The 19,131-nt window shown below is 38.5% G+C and overlaps 1 protein-coding gene across 2 annotated transcripts in view; it reads right to left on the bottom strand.

Moving 5' to 3' along the window:
* Nucleotides 1-19,131, bottom strand: part of sned1 (sushi, nidogen and EGF-like domains 1) — an 84,113-nt gene that overhangs the window by 48,330 nt on the left and 16,652 nt on the right. The window contains exons 3-13 of one of the 2 annotated variants that reach the window (XM_028444762.1): nt 16,332-16,619; nt 13,265-13,405; nt 12,361-12,523; nt 12,157-12,282; nt 11,785-11,898; nt 9,239-9,352; nt 4,874-4,987; nt 3,031-3,069; nt 2,839-2,946; nt 337-429; nt 105-236 (exon numbers count right to left, since the gene is read on the bottom strand). In XM_028444762.1, coding sequence (XP_028300563.1) covers nt 105-236; nt 337-429; nt 2,839-2,946; nt 3,031-3,069; nt 4,874-4,987; nt 9,239-9,352; nt 11,785-11,898; nt 12,157-12,282; nt 12,361-12,523; nt 13,265-13,405; nt 16,332-16,619 — 1,432 coding nt within the window. The remainder of the gene's footprint in view (nt 1-104; nt 237-336; nt 430-2,838; nt 2,947-3,030; nt 3,070-4,873; nt 4,988-9,238; nt 9,353-11,784; nt 11,899-12,156; nt 12,283-12,360; nt 12,524-13,264; nt 13,406-16,331; nt 16,620-19,131) is intronic. The other variant, XM_028444763.1, reaches the window with a different exon arrangement.

Genomic DNA, 19,131 nt, shown 5'->3' with positions numbered 1-19,131 from the left:
AATCTGAAACTCCACCTATAGTGACTGAGAACCCTGAGACGTAACTGTTCGTAACTCTTCATGTTTCACCTGCTGATTAGCCTGTTGGGTTGCTAGGTTTTTACCATATGGGTAGAAGTCCTTGTGGTCCAGCTCAGCTCCAGTGTGACACGTGCACAGGTAGCTTCCTCCGTACTCCAGACAGGGGCCTCCATCAGGACACGGCCTGCTGTGGCTGCACGGCGTCTCAGTGACTTCTGAGTGAAAGGTTTGGGACGGACAGTTTCACACATTCTGGACACATTCATCATCACAAACCCAGTGTTTTTGTGTTAAAATCAAACATATTGTACGCACCAAACTGACAGTAGAGTCCCGTGTAGCCTGACGGACACTCACACGTCCCGTTGGCGTCCACACACTGACCCCCGTTCTGACACAGACACTCCTCTGTACAGAAACCAAGCAGAGCATTTCAGAGGAAAAGTGTGCACACTTGAAAACAATTGTGTACGACGTGTGAACACATCCGGGGAATGGGACGTATAAACAATTAACATGTGCACCACATGCTTTCATCTCCTCAACTGTAAACTCTGCATTGATTTGCTGTCATTTCTCTTTCCCTGATCTTTTCTACTAAAGTACACAGAACCAGGAGATTACCAGTCAGCACAACACGCTGCTGCACATCCGCTCCCTACAAACTGTGAGTATGCCCCCCCCCCCCCCCCCCCCCCTCCCCCTCCTCCCCCCAGCTTTCTAATTGCAGAGGTGGATCAAAGGACGTGGCGGTATCACAGCTATTTGGTTTCCCTTTGAAGTGCAGTGAGCTCTGTGAAGGGCATTATTTTTCTGATGATATGGAGGATATTTTGTGACCTAAATGCCTGAGGGGAATTAATGGATTGTAAATTTAGAGGAGACACTTTTCCTTTTTTTTTTTTTACAGCCACCTGTGCAGCTCCGGCTCCTTTAACATGAAGTACTTGATGAGGGTGATCCAGTGTCACCACTCAAAGGATTACGCTCCTTTTTTCCGCTGGGTCTTCAAACCAAGCCTGGTACAAAATGCGTGTGTGTGTGTGTGTGTGTGTGTGTGTGTGTGTGTGTGTGCGTGTGCGTGTGCGTGTGCGTGTGTGTGTGTGTGTGTGTGTGTGTGTGGGGGGGGGGGTATGAAGGTAGATATGTTGCAAAACAGGAGAACTTGTAGAATGTGATGTGAGAACTTGGAGGAAAAAAGTTAACTATTATTATAATCATCTTAAAGATGGAAATCCTTGTTTTAATCAAAAATAAAATGGGTAGAAGTGGTCAAAAATGGTGAAAAAGGTGATGAAATGGGATTTTAAAAACCACAAAAATTGCTTAAAATTTGGTAAAAACAAAATGATGAAAAGGATTCAAAATGTCAAAATTAGCTTAAAAGTGGCAGAGATGGGGAGGTAATGTAATTTAAAAAATAGGAACAATTACTTTAAACTGGCAAATAATGGGCATGACAAATTGTGAATGTGGTTAAAATTGCAAAGATAAGCGTGAAATATTGTGAAAATAAATTAAAAGTGACAATAATGAGTCAACATATGCAACGTTAGGCGGATAAGGGGTGAAAAGGGTTTATAAGTGCTGAAAATGTCTTGAAAGTGGAAAAAAATGTGCAGAAAATGCATTGAAATGTGATGGAGAAGTGGCAGAAAATGGGAGTAATGTAGAAAAAATTCATTAAAAGGAGCAAAAATATGGTAAGAAAAAGTGATGAAAATAGGTTACAATATGGTGAGTTTGGTGTAGTTGCAGAAAAATGGCAAAAAAAAGCAAAAATTGTTCTGAAATTATCCTTTGTTTCTTGAAAGCATCTGGCGACCCCCTCCCAGTTTCTCGTAACCCCAAGGTTGAGAACCCCTGCTGTAGAGGAGGGGTGTCAAACTAATTTTAGTTCAGGGGCCAAATACGGAGCAGTTTGAGCTTGAGGGCCACAGATTTTTTGTGGAAAACATTAATGTGCCCTGGTTTACACTTCCACATATAAATAATAAATAAATGGTAAAATATGTGAGTACAACTTTGTGGAATAATTTGAATAAAATTTGCCAGTAGGTGTTATATTGTATTATAGCGCATTCAATGGTTTGTTGTGTTGCAGAATTGCATTGTTTTCTTTCTATTTAAAATGAATAATAATGTGTACACGCTGTGTATAGTGATTGACCTAAAGTGATTTAAGCATGCAAACACACATGTAGCAGAAGTTTACTTCCTCCTCGCAAGTAACCAACCAAGTATTTAGTTAAAAAACTGTCATTTAATTATAAGTATTTCCATAATAATGTGTTACACTACATATTATTCAAGAGTGATCTCGTTGGAGTGACGCGACTACCTTGAAGCCAATGCTAAATGACCCCCTCCCACCCATAGCACCAAATATAACTAGAGGTATGAGAGGCAGATGTACATTAGTGCTGTTTAAAGCTGTTATGTAAGCAGCAGCTGCAGGAGCCCATAGTAGTGTCAATGGCTGTTTTCCAGACAAACAACTAGCACAGAGGGAGCTGCATATTTCTCCATGACCTGAATACCAAAGAGCGGCTTTAGACGCATAAAGAAGCTTTTTGAAGTCTAGACAAAGCACTTCCTCTTGTTGGTAAACTAATAAAAATGAGCTGTAAAACCATTATTTGCGAGATCAAGCGACTGGTTCCTGTAGTAAACTACGGCGTCGGTTCTGATGATTACAATAATCCGTCATTACAGCAACTTCTCCCTGGGCGTGGATCCAACATTCCTGCGGGATAACACGACTGCTGTCCAAAGTCTGCTCGCTACCTGCTGTCAGTGGGAAACGGAGAACAATACCTTCACACTTGTGGCCGTGGAATCCTGGAGCACACGTACAATTCTGGCTTCCTGAGGCAGAATGTTCGCAGATCTGGTGATTCTCACAATTATCATCCTCACACGAATCTGAAGGAGAGAAAAAGAAAGAGCTGTTTTAAAAATAAAGAAATCAAACATATGATACAAAGACTGAGCTCAGGTTGCTTTTACCTGTTTTGTTTCCTGCCTCAGTCGAAGGAATGAGCAACTCTAGGAGGTGGAGAGGGAGAATGGGATTTAAACACTGCTCTGTTTCATTCATCTTAAAGACAAGTGTCAAAAAAGGCTGAAAATTACTAATTTAAGGTGAATTCTAAACACAAAATCAATCAATACCAACTCATCACATGAAGGGCCCTAAGCCAAATAGGGGCCAAATACCTATTTTGATCTCAAGTTGGTAGGAACAGAAAAATACACAATTTTGTGTGATAAAAAAAGAAAAATGTTGTTAAAAATGTCTATAATTCACTTAAGATATCCTACTTGTAAAATATGAAGTCACAGATATTAGTAACTCCAGGATCTCATTCAAGAAGTCCTAGAATTCATATCTCAAAATCTTCTATGTAATTTGGGGAATTATTTTGTAGAAATTGCAGGTTTTGTTTTTTGAGAACGAATAAAAATGACAGAAATCATGTAACTATGAGCAGAGAGATGTCTGCGTATGTATCAGGGGAGTGGTGGCCTGATGGTTAAGGATGTAGGTTTGTAACCAAAGGCTCATTGGTTCAAATCCACAGTGGAAGAGTGAGCAAGTTCCTAAACCCTAACTGCTTCTAGGTCGTCATTGCAAACGATAACTTATTCTCAATGACATAGCTTGTTAAAGTTGCAGTATGTAGAATTATGAGACGTGTATAGAAACAACCAAGCTCCCCCCTCTCCTCCCTGTTTCAAAACTATCATTTGTTACGGGTTTTCCTGGTGAACGCTCCAACTGTGGAGCTCTTAGTGACTTTGTTCTTCATAGACACTAGTGACAAATGTAGGCACTTTATCTTGAGTTATTGGAGAGTTTTCTGATGTTTCAGAGATGTGAAAGCATGTATCACTAACTAAAGAACTCAACAGTTAACCAAACACAAACTAAATGTTTGAGCAAACCATTAGACTTCAAAATAAAGAAACCAGAATGCTCCGGAACCAAGTCCAAATGTCACACTTATGTACTACACACTACAAACTCAATGAGTATATACTGTCTATACATTATACGTATGATTAGGATGATGAGCGTTCCCACTGAAGTATACTTCCAAGTTTCCCAAGATGCATTTGGAACCTACAGAGTTAAAAACCTGAATCACACTGAGGCTAAATGTATATAATGAATACATTTGTTAATTCTTCACCTTTACTTTGAAAGTTCTGAAAACATTTGAAGTGAGAAAGTGAGCAAGTATAATATCAACATGTGCTCAGTAGATCCATAAAACTCACGTAAACACATTTCATTCACACATTTCAGAGATTTTCGTAGATTCCTAAACTTCCTGTTAACTTCAAAACAAGAGCCCTATTTACAAAAGTGTGAAAAACTAATGGAAGACAAGAAGAGATGCTTTTATTTTTAAAAAAGGATGCTTGATTTTTAGCATGAGGTTGGTCCCAGGACCATTTCACATTCCTCTCGCAATGCATCATGGGACGGTTGAGTATGACTAGTGTGCCCACCGTGCATGCTTAAAAAATGTCCGTCATATAGTATACATCCTGGTATTTCTCACTTATCTAATGTGAACACACTACATACTCATTTTGATGTTTAACTTAGTATGAGTAGTACGTTAGTGTGACATTTACAACACCTTTAAAGTGTGTTCTGAAGTACTACAACACTACTTTACATGAACCTGTTACCAAAAAGATTTTTATTATAAGATAAGACGTATTGTCAGAAGGTTTGTGTCTGTAAATAAGATTATTTACTCTTTTAAAAACAATCACTTGAGTTGCTGACAATAACATTAGCGTGTTGCGTGCACACAGTAAAGCTGTGATGGTTCACCTGTATCACAGAAGGTTCCAGTGAAAGCCGAGGGACATGTGCACGTGAAGCCGTTCACCTGGTCCGTGCACTGAGCTCCATTCAGACAGGGCTGGGACTCACACTCGTTTATGTCTGAAAAACACAGACGTGTGTGATTTATTAACAAACAGTGTTGGGAACGTTACTTTCAAAAAGTAATTAGTTATAGTTACTCACTACTTGTTCCAAAAAGTAACTGCGTTAGTAACTGAATTACTCTATAATAAAAGTAACTCATTACCAAGGAAAGTAACTATTTGCGTTACTGTTAAAAAAAAAAAAGTTTCTATATGTCAAATAATTCAGATTTTTTAGACGCGTGTGTCGTGAGGTGCTTCATTAAATCTGAGTAGTTTACAACGGATGTGGACAAAGTCTTCACTCCTGGATATAATGAACACTTCACATGTACGTTCTTGTCTTTGATCACAATTAATATAAAGTAGTGTTTGTATCGTCATCAGACTGCTCCACGCTCACCATCTCTGCTGATTCATCAAGTCTGTAGTGTGTGTGTGTGTGTGTGTGTGTGTGTGTGTGTGCTGGCACATGTGTAAAAACACTGGCTCTGATTGGCTACCATGACACATGACGCAGCCAATCATAATCTGTCACCTTGTTTTTAACCCACCTCCTCACTACAGCTGCGTATGAAGCCAGGGATGCTTTCAGATAACAGTTTATTCAATAAATACATGTAACGCACCATATTTAACGTTCAGTAACGATAACGGCGTTGTAACGGCGTAAAAAGTAATTAGTTAGACTAGCGCGTTACAGGACGAACTTTTAAATTACCATTAATATATCATGAATAGTTTTCAACCAAATCGTCTTAAATTTACTGACCACATTAATGAGCACTAGAGTATGAATCCTAATGGTTGTGGTGATAATATGACCTTTGACCTTTCCTGTAGCGCCACCATCAGGTCAAACTTCCAGTTTTAGAGTTTGTGTATCTTGGAAATCTTTCAACCAAATCTTTTCTAATTTGAGTTGAACATTTACGTCTCTCACAGGATGAACCATAGTGATTGATGTTGGGGACCGCCCCCTTTACCTCTAACAAACATGTCATGTATCAACTAACTCTGCACCTGCAGGTGTGGAGATGTAGGGTCACATATGGGTCACCCCAAAGAGTTGTACACAACTAAACCCCAGAGGAACACCAAAGCGTGCAATATGTGTTCAGCACTGTGACAAAATATTATGAAAATTGTACGTTTAAAGCTGATATCCAGAGTTTCTGAGAACCGTCTCGATGTCCCGCCCTAAACAGCCTCACTTCCTCCCACTGCCTCTGCCAATCTACCAGAAGCCACGCCTCTACTTTTCTGCACGCACATCGTGGAACATAACCAGGTCACATTGGGTCACATTAATATATGTCTATGGGTCAGGTAAGAACCATAATCATATTTACCTGTTTGCTGTTGTGACACGCAGCCTTGTTTCCGTGCACAGTTCTTAGAGTTTGTGTATCTTGAAAATCTTTCATCCAAATATTTTCTAATTTGGGATGAACATTGATGACTTTCACAGAATTAACCATAGTGATTGATGTTGGTGACAACCCCTCCCCCCTTCCTCTCATAAGCATATTTATTTACCGTACTTATTTTTATCTCCCTTTTTTAACATATTTAATTATTATTATAAGAGTGATAACACACATTTTAAAGAATCTAATTTTGTAAATAAGTGGAATGAAACAGTATTTCGTGCCTCTTGAATAGATTAATTTCTACACTATTTATAATTTCCAGTCATCTAACGCCTGATGTGTGACCAAAACTGACCTTTGTATTTTCAGTTTATGTTCTAATCAAGATCGCCCGACCCCAGCCACCGCGCTGACCCTCGGCGAAGAGGGTCTGCGGCAACGGGGAGAAGAGTGCGGCGGTGGCGGCTACTCCTCCAGTCCATAGACTGTAGCTGCGGCGCGAGCCCCGCCCTTAGAACCAATCCTTATCCCAAAGTTACAGTTCAACTAATGTTTGTTTACACAATCAAAAGACGAAGGGAGGCTGGCCCGACTGACTGTTTGTGCTGCGGCGCACGTGGCCACTAGGGGCGCATGCGTGAAAGTCACCAGTCTAGCGCCCCTAGTGGCCAAAAGTTACACAGTGTGCCTTTAACATATTACTAAAATTCCTCCCCCATCTGTGGGTCCTCTCTGTGTGGTGAGCTTAAAACATTAAGCTCTCATCCTCTCATCCTAGTTTCCCTGTAAATATCCAAATATCAGACGGAGTGTCTCCTTCCTGCCTGAAAGCCTGTGCTGAGCAGCTGGCCCCCATCTTCACACGGATCTTCAACACATCACTGGAGCTGTGTGAAGTACCTTCCTGCTTCAAAAGCTCCAGCATCATCCCAGTCCCCAAGAAACCTGCCATCACAGGACTTAATGACTATCGACCCATTGCTCTGACGTCTGTAGTCATGAAGTCCTTTGAGAGGCTGGTTCTGAGCCACCTGAAGAAGATCACAGACCCCTGCTGGACCCCCTGGAGTTTGCCTATCGGGCAAACAGGTCTGTCGAGGATGCAGTCAACATTGGACTGAACTACATCCTGCATCACTTCGACTTCCCAGGGACCTACGCTAGGATCCTGTTTGTGGATTTCAGCTCTGCGTTCAACACCATCATCCCGGACATCCTTCACCAGAAACTCACCCAGCTCACAGTGCCGGCCTCCACCTGTCAGTGGATCACCAACTTCCTGACTGACAGGAAGCAGCAAGTAAGGCTGGGAAGCATCACATCTGGCACCCGGTCACTCAGCACTGGCGCCCCCCAGGGGTGTGTTCTCTCCCCACTGCTATTCTCCCTCTACACCAATGACTGCACCTCAGGGGACCCCTCTGTGAAACTCCTGAAGTTTGCAGATGACACCACCGTCATCGGTCTCATCAGGGATGGGGACGAGTCTGCCTTCAGACGGGAGGTGGAACAGCTGGCTCTTTGGTGCAGTCAGAACCATCTGGAACTGAACCCGTTCAAGACTGTGGAGATGACAGTGGACTTCAGGAGAAATCCCCCCCCACTCCCCCCCCTTACCATTTTAAATAGGGAATTGGCTACCGTGGACTCCTTCAGGTTCTTGGGATCCACAATCTCACAGGACCTGAAGTGGACCTCCCACATAGACTCAACCAGGAAAAAGGCACAGCAGAGGATGTACTTCCTGCGTCAGCTGAGGAAGTTCAACCTGCCCCAGGAGCTGCTGATAATGTTCTACACCTCCATCATTCAGTCTGTTCTGTGCACCTCCATCACTGTCTGGTTTGGATCTTCAACCAAACTAGACAGACACAGACTACAAAGGATAGTCAGGACTGCAGAAAAGATCATTGGTGTTGATCTGCCCTCCATCCAAGACTTATACCTGTCCAGGGTCAGAAAACGGGCAGGTAACATAACTGCAGACCCCTCTCACCCTGCACACAATCTGTTTAAACTCCTCCCCTCCGGCAGACGCTACAGATCACTGTACGCCAAAACTTCCCGCCATAAAAACAGTTTCTTCCCCCAGGCTGTCACTCTGATCAACACTAAACAGTCAAAGAGTGTCAGACCTGGTTCTGTGAAAAAACCCTGGAACCAAACATAACAACCCTGGATCAATCTGACACTGAGAATGTTCATGTACATACCTTTAATTTAAATGTTCTCCTGCACTACTTATCAATGCTCTACTGCACTATTTTCCTTTTATTATTATTATATTTTATTATTATCTTTCTTTTCTATTATTTTCCTTCTTTTTATCTTATTTTTTTTTTTTAAAAATTTTATTTTTATTTTTTATTTATTTATTTATTTATTTATTTTTATACTATTATTATTATTATTATTATTATTATTATTATTATTATTATTATTATTATTATCTTGTTATTTTATCGAGTTTGCACATTCTAGTCTAACTACTGTTTATATTTATACTTATGTTTATACTTATTATCATCTTTTCTAGTTGATTGTTTATTATTGAATGTTTTCACTATTGGAGAGAGCACAGTTGACCGAGTCAAATTCCTCGTGTGTACAACATAAACTTGGCGAATAAAGATGATTCTGATTCTGATTCTGATTCTGATTCTGATTCTGATCAACAAGATTTAATTTTAAAACAGAAAAATGCTGCTCATCTGGTTTTTGATTTTTCTGTATTTCTGTTTTAGTTTTAAGTCAGTAAAACAAAAGAACCACACTGTTTTATTTGTTATTTTGGTTTTAAAACTGAATAAGTGCACAAATTGAATTGTTTGTGACTCTATTGATGTTTATCTTAAATATCTGCCAAAACAGCAGAGAACGTTTCCCCTGCTCACCTGTCTCACACAGGACGCCAACGTAGCCGGGCTCGCACGTGCACGTGAAGGCGCCCTCGCCTTGTACACACGACGCGTTGTTTCTGCACGGCCTGTTTCTGCACTCGTCAATGTCTGCAACACACGCACACACACACACACACACACACACACACACACACACACACACACACACACACACACACACACACACACACACACACACACACACACACACACACACACACACACACACACACACACACACACACACACACACACACACACACACACACTTAATGTTTACTCAGCTGATTATTAGATGCAGCACAATGCTCCTCTCACGCTGCTGGAATGTGCTGCTGGCTGTGAAAGGTATTAGAAGAGCTCTGATGCGTTTCCTCACACGGACAGAGGACCACAGTTTTATGAGTCAAAGGTGCATTACGGGGCAAAAATAAATCAACCTGAACTCAGTCCCTTCAGGCTTTATTTTGGCTGTCTTCCTGTAGAACTATAGTTAAAGCAGATTGGTTTATAAAGTTAGTCACTTTTTTAACACACAAAGCCAAATAAAACTAATTAACAGAAGCTTCCGTCTTCCTCCAGCCTAAAGCTGCTTGTGATGATCCCTAACACGTTCTGCACTGTAACTGTATTTCATCCAAAAGTTGTTCTCATCCACGACCGATGCCAGTGTGACCCCGAAAACGCTGACTAAGTGACTTCACAACACATTTCTACTGTAGTTGTGCCAAAACCATGGTGGATGTTGATTTTGTGACTTTCCGTGGACAACATTTAACGTCTCATGGAGTGACGTCGTATCACAGGGAACACCATAAACATAGAAATAAATAACGGTACAAATGAAAGGAAAACACTTCTTAAATACAAACTGTAACTCCAAACATCTTTACATTCTTCTACAGCAGTGGTTCTCAACATTCTGAACATTGATGTCATGTGGAGACAGGACCATCTATAAGGGGGAATAAAGGGGAGACATTTTTGGGGTCCATCTATAAAGTCAGTAAAATGATGGTCCATTGTTCTATGAATCTGTGATAACCACATTTATTTATTCATCTGAATAATATCCACTGTTATCCAGGAATTGCATTATTATTTGGGCCAAAGCATATATTCATCTTAAAGATGGAAATTCTTGTTTTAATCAGAAATAAAATGGGTTTAAAGTGACCAAAAACGGTGGAAAAAGTGGTGAAATGGGATTTTAAAAACCACAGAAATTGGTTAAAGGTAGCAAATTAGAATGGACAAAAACAGACAGAATAAATGGTAAAAAGGTTCAAAGTGTCAATATTGGAACAATTAGTTGGAAAATGTATTTAAACTGGCAAATAATGGGCATGGCAAATCATAAATGTCGTTAAATTTACAAAAAATAAGCATGAAATATGGTGAAAATTGTTTAAAAGTGACAATAATGGGTCAACATATACAACAATAGGTGGGAAAAGTGCCGAAAATGACTTAAAAGTGGAAAAAATGTGCAGAAAATTTATTGAAATTTGATGGAGAAGAGGCAGAAATGGGAGTAATGTAACAAAAATACGCTTAAAGGAGCAAAAATATGGTAAGAAAAAGTGATGAAAATAGGTTAAAATATGGCAGGTCTGGTGTCGTGGCAGAAAAAGGGAAAAAATAAGCAAAAATGGCCGAAACCAGAATGTACCAAATCTAAAAACAGTTAAAAATCTCTCTCTCTTTGATTTTGGTTTTCTTTTAAATACATTTGACAGACAAAAACAAGGAGCAACTCTTTCAAAGCACAAAATGGAAAAATCTCAAAAAATTTGACAAATTAATTTAACTCAATTCTTGAAATAAAATCTTTGTATTCAAAAGCCACAGATGAATCCAAAATTATTTTAAATATCTGTAAATCAGATGTTTCTTTGTCAGGTGAACGAGGCCTAAAATAAGTGTTCAGAGGGATTTCTGAGTAGAAATAAGATGAACTGATGTTCCAGTGTTTGCAAGTGTCGAAATATAAGACACTGAAAAAGATTTCCAATCAGTGAGCTAACTGATGCTAACGCTAATGTTACAACATCAATTAATCAAGAAAGATTCACAGAGCTTCACCTTAATGAACTTCAAGAACAGCAGATCAGTGCTGTGTCCAACAGTTGGCAGAAATGAGTAATGTAGAAAAAATACATTAAAAGGAGCAAAAATATGCCAAGAAAAAGTGTTGAAAATAGGTTAAAATATGGCAAGTTTGGTGTCGTTGTAGAAAAAGGGTAAAAAATAAGCAATAATGGGCTCAAGTTGTTAAAAAAATGATTGTTAGTTTCTTGAAGGCATCACACCCCACATTCTGCACATATCTACTCAGTAACCAGTGACTTGGATTTTTAAAAGGCATTTATTTAAGTAACCATTTTGTTTTGATGTTATTATAGTGTGACGTTCTCTTCAGTCTGATGTTCAAACTAATCTTTTCACTGAACACTCAAACTTATGGAAGGCGAAGGTGGTGGTGTTGTTGCTGTTATAGATGAGTGTATGTACAGTAAAAGTGAATGAATCGGTTGTACCTGTTTCACAATGAAGCCCAGTGTATCCAGGTGGACAGAGACAGATGAAACCATTAATCTGGTCGTTACAAGTCCCTCCATTCTGGCAAGGGTGTGAGGCACACTCGTTTACGTCTACAGCAGCAGGAAGAAATAAGAACATTGGAGAAAACATTTTAAGTTAGCTGTAAAACAGCTGGCCGGATTTCTTTAACAAGGTCGTGTCCAAGGACGCAGCGATTGAACTCAGGTCCAAGTCCAGGTGTCTTTTTAGCAGTTAAAGTGGAATCTGGTATATTTCTAAAAAGCTGACATTGTTTTTCTGTAATGGATTCAAAGTACACAGAGGGTCATTCACAGTGTGAAGCTCAAAGGCTGTAAATCCTGACTCACCAATCTGGCAACGTCGACCAGAGAAGCCGGCCAAGCAAGAGCAAGTGAAGGAGGGGTTGCCTGTAATACAGTCGTCTATACACTGTCCTCCATTGAGGCACGGACGCAGGTGTGGACACACTGAAGCTGAAGAACAACCAACAACAACAACAACATCAGTAAAACTTCAAGTAAAAACTTTAAGTAAAACTCAAAGAGTCTCACCGGAGTCATTGCAGCCGCCCACTTCCACATTAGCGTGATCAATACGGAACACCCATCGGCCTGGGTAGCCCACATTGGTGGTCTCCTCTATGTTGACCACCTCAGTTGTTCGAGAGCCAGGGATGTTAAAGTAACGTTTGCCGTCGCCAGCATTGAAACCTGCCTGAGAAGCAGTGGTGGCAAAAGTACTAGTCTTCAGTACTCACGTAAAAGTATAGATACTTGAATAAAAAAACACTCTGGTAAAAGTAAATGTATTAAAGCTGCTCCCTTACTTGAGTAAAAGTAAAAAAGTAAATGCTACTTAATGTACTTAAGTATGAAAATAAAAAGTAAAACAAATGTCCCTTCTATAATGAAACAGGGTTTTTAAACAACTTAAATGTTACCTTTGAACACCTGGAGAATTTAGCACTCATTTTAGAGAAAATTTGTAAATAAAATGTTTTAAGGTAAAAAAAAATGCAAATTGCTCAATGAACCCCAGATCAGCTTTGAGTTAAACGTTTTAAAAACTTGAAAATGTTAACCATAAACAGAAAAAAGCTCAAACTACCAAAGTTCTACATTTAGCCTCAAAAGAATCATGTTCTCCAGGTTTCTGGAATGGAGACGTGTCCTTTTTGGTCTGAAAATGAGTAGTTCTGCGTCTTTTTACTTTGTGATGTCATCTTCAAAGGTCTTCAAAGTAACGAGTTCATTTTTAAAATGTAAGGAGTATAATGTATAGATATTTGTTTAAAAAAGTAAGGAGTAAAAAAAAAAACACTACTTGAGTACAGTAACAAAGTATTTGTACTTTGTTACTTGTCACCTCTGCTGGGAAGATATTAAAGGAGAACCAGGCATATGGTCCTTTATAGATTGATCAAAGGCAGATCAAAGGCAGACCATGAGGACTCACCTGTGCTGCGATCCCTCCCAGTCCAGCAGCATTGCCTCCACTGCTGGCGTGCATCCCTGTTGTCCAGGTGATGTTGCTGTATTGGAAAACAGTGAAGGAGAGCTCCCCGTCTGTAATAAGGACTGCTTGGAAAGTATTTATCTGCACACAGGAGCAAGACGTTGGGTCAAACATTTGTCTATGCGTTGAAAAGTCCTGATCAGACTGATGGAGACACATGACATACAGTATGTAGACTTGACATGTTACACATCAAACATCTTCTTTATTTGAACCTCATCACACTAAAAACACAGGACTAACAGTTTTGACAAATATATAACTGACAAATATCTTTGATTCTTATCCAAAGGTTCACTTTCAAAAATAACTCATGGCAATACTTTAATTACATTAAGATACTTCATGGTTGATATGGAATTCCTGGTCAGGCCAGATACAAGTACAAGTAAGTCATACATAAAATACTCAAATACAAGTACAAAGTAGTTCACTTAAATAGTGCTTAAAGTAAAAGTTACTAGTTACTGTCACCCCCCATGTTTATTTTTGGTAATAAATCCCACCACTGTTCCCTTACATACAGTAAACATCTCATGCATAAACTTAAAAAGGAAGAGATTAAATCTTGCACAATTGTCACTAATTTAATTTCCACAAAAGCATCTGTATAAAATAAAAGATTTGTCAAAATGTACAATTCTTTTTCAAATAAAATAACACAAATGAATTTAATTAAATATAAATAAATTCTCAGGCTTTAAGTGTAGCTACATTTATGAACTCTAAAACAGTGTCATGCCAAATGTGCCACGTGGGTAACAACATAATACCTAGAAACCCCAACCTGAACCCAAGAGAAAATAACCTCCATTTAATGCTGTTTTGGTGCTGTGCCTTACGTTTAATCTGATTGGTCGGCTATGATGTGAAGCATTTGATTGTTGTTTGGTCATTTCATTTTTGTAGTTTCACAATGTCTGTTGATCATTTTAAAACAAAAAATAATAATTTACTTAGTAACGGTTGGGTGCAGAAATGTTACTTTACTTCTTTTAAAACATACTTAGGTACAAGTAAAATCACTAATTTAGAAATGTACTCAAATAAGTACAAGTACCCATAAAAGCAACTCAATTACAGTAAAAATAAACCATGTGTCTGTATCTGACCAGCAACCCTAAAGCTGGACTCCGTCTCATTCATCAAAACCATCACCACAATGGTTGATGAAAATGTGGGACAATTTGTGTAAGAATGATTAACATTTGGTGCTTTCTTATGTCAATGGCCACGGTTACATGATGTTTTTTTAATCAGAATTACTTATTCCAAATTAAATCATTCGGAATTAAAGTGTTCGGCTTCATGCTTACATGGAAATAGTAATTCCTGAACTGAGGTTTACATGCAAAACAGGTTTATTCGGCTTTAGATAATTCTGCTTTAGGTCTGGGGGTTGGGAAGGATCTGATTGGACAGGGGGAGAACATGATGCAAAAAGCAGCTTTAAGTATTGTTAACTGTTTACAAGAAAGAGGAATTATTTAATTCAGAATTAAAGATGGAATAAACCAGCCACCTAACGCGGAATTAACTTTAATTCGGAATTAAATTAGCATTAGGAATAAAGTGTTTACAAGGTCAGATTAAAGAGGAATTAATTTGTATTCCGCTTTAAAAAGGAATTAAAGCTCCCATGTAAACGTGGACAGTGTATGGTGCACTAACCTAAGATATAATGAGTACATGCACTGTTTGTTACACTCTTTTAAAAATACTTCATAGCATTTTGGTTGATTTCTGTTCTTGTCAGTTGGCATCTGAATGTTAACTGGCTGGTTTGTGTACGATATATTCATATATGTTGTTATGTCGGCTTTGATTGATGGTGAACTGACCTATTGACCTAAATGTTTTACAGGCGTAACCTGTCATGACACTGGTGTGATTACACACACTGATTATAAACTCCTAACATAGAACGACACGGCTAAATTAGCTCTTTCACTAGCGAAGTGACAAGTCATAAACACATAAAACCCCCTTAAATAGAGTTGACTTTGATGCACTTAGGATGAAAACATGTCTAAAACATACCAAAAATAAAATAAATATACTTCAGGGTGATTTGTCCCCGAGGATATTTATTGATGAAATAGCTAGAATAAGTTTGAACATACATTACTGTTCATTTACCTTTACACCATGGGTTCTTAACTCATGGGTAGGTATTTAAAACTAAGTCACAGATCCATTTTCAGGGTCATGGATAAAAAGATCTGCTGCTTTTATTTTGAAGGAACATTTCCTCTTTTCAGACATCTAACATTAGGAAGTGATGATTTAGTACCTGAAATTTTCAATTTAGTTTTTATTTTTTTCAGTGCTGCTTAGCAACTAATCAATTATCCAGAAGGATCATTAATTATTTTATTTCAAAATACCTTTTTGAGGTTTTTGGATAAAAATGTCCCCTTCCTAAAATGCAACTTCTATTTTTATATAATAATTACTTTTCAAATGTATTACTCCTACAAACGTATTACTGTTAACTCATTTTCCAATATTGCTCTACTGTAAGCTTTATTATCTCAAGTACAGACTGAAAAATCTTATCATTGAATTAGATTTGGGTGGATCACAAGTTGTTATTTTGACTGAAAAAGCTATTAAATGATCTAAAAAGCTGTAAAATGATCTAAAAAGCTGTAAAATGATCTAAAAAGCTATTAAATGATCTAAAAAGCTGTAAAATAATGTAAAAATCAGGCTGAATGTTTCACTCCAATAGAAAACAATGGGATGTTTACAGGCAGTGGGGCCGTGTGACATCATCAATCACATGATTTCATGATGGGGGAACACAGGCTCTAAAACTGTAAAGTGGTCCCATTTTTAAGTGAATTAAATGAATATGGTGCATAATATTGTGTTTTGTTAGGCATTGATCTTCTAATAAGTACATTTTCAAACATTTTAGAACAAACAATATATAAAATCATATTTGTAAGTACTACAAACACATGGTGGTAGTTGAACGGTAAAGTTGAGGATAGGGTTATACCGGGGTGTGAGAGTTGCCTCCAAAGAAAGTGACGTCATGCCATGTGGAGATGAGGACCCATGTTGCGTTGAAGTTGGGGAACTCTGAAAAGTAGGTCCTGACTTCACCTGAGGCCCTCCCCAGGACAGACGGCTCCTGGCTCTCCCTGAAGAACACCCTCCCTGCACGCCGGTTGTCAACATCGGCCCAGAATGGAGCCACCACCCGTCTGTCTCCGGCGATGGGAAAAGCCACGGGCGTGAACTGGGACACCTCCCTCAGGAAAGACACCACACCGTTGTTGTTGACCTGAAGAAGAAACAGATGGAAACTCAGCACCTGAACGTAAAAACAAGAGCAGAGCGCCACATTTTCTCGGCATCCGATGAAACCACAGTTTATAGCATTAGGCCGGGTTAGAGGAGAGGTGGCAAACGCAGGCATGTGACCCATAACGGATGTTTGCACTTCACATGTCGCTATGACACGCTATGTTTCCTCTGTGTAAGTACATATGTCTGCTGCACATACACCTGCAAAGTCATCACACCGGGGGGGAATGCTTTCCATCCCTGAACTCACACACGTCTGCCAACTGCAGAGTAAGTCCTGAAATGAGTATGGGGCGCCGATTGCGAAGTTGAACATGCTAAAATAAACAGCTACTTTTCGCAAAATTTAGGAACAAACCACGTTTAAAAAGCATATGTAATTTTTTTTATGTTGCTTTTGATCAGATTTACAGCACTGTATGAGAAATTTGGGATAGTTACTTTTCTCGTAAAAATATATACAGTATATGTTAAATCCAAATGTTAAATATTAAATTGAAATGTAAATGTTTTATCTAAATCTTACATTTAAATCTCAATGTTATATCTAAGTGTTACATTTAAATAAAAATGTTAAATCTAAATGCTAAATGTTAAATCTGACTATTAAATCTTAATGTGGAGCGCAATCACTCTAAAGTCTAAATAGACCGCGGATTGATGCTCTTCATGTATTTGCAGATTAGCTAAATATTTAGTTTCATCTGTGGCATTTAGATTTAACATTTAGATTTAATACTGACTTTATATTAATCTAAGAAAAGTAATTATCACAAATTTCCCAAAAATTGCTGTAAATATGGTCAAAAGTAACATTTAAACAATTAACATAAGTTTTTTAAACATCATTTGTTGCTAAATGTTGCTGTTTATCTTACCATGTGCAACTTCACAATCTGCCCCATAGATGAGCTGGTGAACTCACTACACAATGTATAGATCCATCAAAGGTTTGAACATACCTGTAGACCATCAATGAAGTACTGAACAACCATTGTTGGGTTTTAGACCTCTTTCTTTAAAGTATTATAAAAACACTTGATGATTGACTTCAGTAAAACACAATTCACTTTGACACATCGCAGTTTAAAACTTAAAGATGGTGCATATTTGACATTTTATTTTAATTGGTTTTTGCTTTGTTTTGTGCAATATTTAAAAAAACAACAACATTCCTTTACAAACAAATGAACATGCAAAAAGCTTAAAAATGCTATCAAGCAGAAACAACAATGTTCTCTTTAAAAAAGTATCTAATTTTCTAAAAACCTTCCTTGCATTAAACTACTTTTTTTTTTTTCTTAAAAACATTTTTTAGATAACGTTACATATCGGCCGACTAACAGACAGCAACAACACAGACAATACATATTCAAGAAACATTTTTCCAAAATTCTTCAAGGTTCTTAAAGGTTATTGACATTTTCTTTACTGACTTAAAAAAAGTTTTTAAAAAAGTCTTTATTTAAAGCAGCTGGGGACAATATTTTCTTCTACCAGATAAAGACAAAGTATGGGCCTCATACATCAATAAATGCAAGATCATTTTGAAGATCATAAAGACGTTTGTTTTGATCTTTACTGTACTTATTTACATTGTCGGAGAAGTTTTTGCATTGCATTGTGGGATGTGGAGTCCTGCAGACGAATGCATCAAACAAACTTTTGAGCAGGAATTTCAACTTCTTACATTTTTTCGACTAAATGATCGTGATTTATTGATCTATGATGTTTCAATATTGAAATGTATCGCAAAAGCTCGATGAAAACACTTTTTCTGCAAATACACGTCACAGAGCGTGAGGCACCTGGTCACATGACCACTTCTCTTCAAGAAAAAAATGGTGTGGTACGTGTAAAAAGAAGAAGAAACAGAGACATTTCTTTTTTTTTTTTTAAGGATTTTTTGGGCTCTAGTGGCCTTTATATGACAGTTGCTTGACAGGAAAGGGATCAGAGAGAGCAGGGAATGACACGCAGCAAAGGGTCCCAGGCCGGGAATCGAACCTGGACCGGCTGCAGGTGAGGAACTACAGCCTCCGTACATGGGGCGGGCGCTCAACCCACTGAGCTACACACCACCCCAACGGAGACATTTCTATTATACTTTAAAATGATTAGTGCCGCATTAGACATGAAACAACAAAGGTATGAGGAGTGTTATAAGGAGGTTTGGTCTCGTGGGATGAGATTTCACAAGAGTTTCGAGGCTCCAAAAAAACCTGTCATGGAAACACGTTCAAAGCACAACTATACTTTGTTGACATTTAGAAATATGGCTTTTATTTTGCAAAAATCTGTAATGGAGTCACAGCTACTGAGAGCTGTTTAAAGCACATCAGTCTTTTCCAAACCTCACGTTGGAGGTTCAGTGACTAAACCAAACAAAAAAACAACTTTTATTTTAGTAATCCACTGGTTTTGTTTCTGATGCGTTGGCTCCTTACCTTTCAGAGCTCATAGGTGTGATTTATGAGTCCTGTGTTTGA

Source organism: Gouania willdenowi, chromosome 4 (genome assembly GCF_900634775.1).
Source record: "Gouania willdenowi chromosome 4, fGouWil2.1, whole genome shotgun sequence".
Taxonomy (NCBI): Eukaryota; Metazoa; Chordata; class Actinopteri; order Blenniiformes; family Gobiesocidae; genus Gouania; species Gouania willdenowi.
This window is presented reverse-complemented; position numbering and strand designations above follow the sequence as displayed.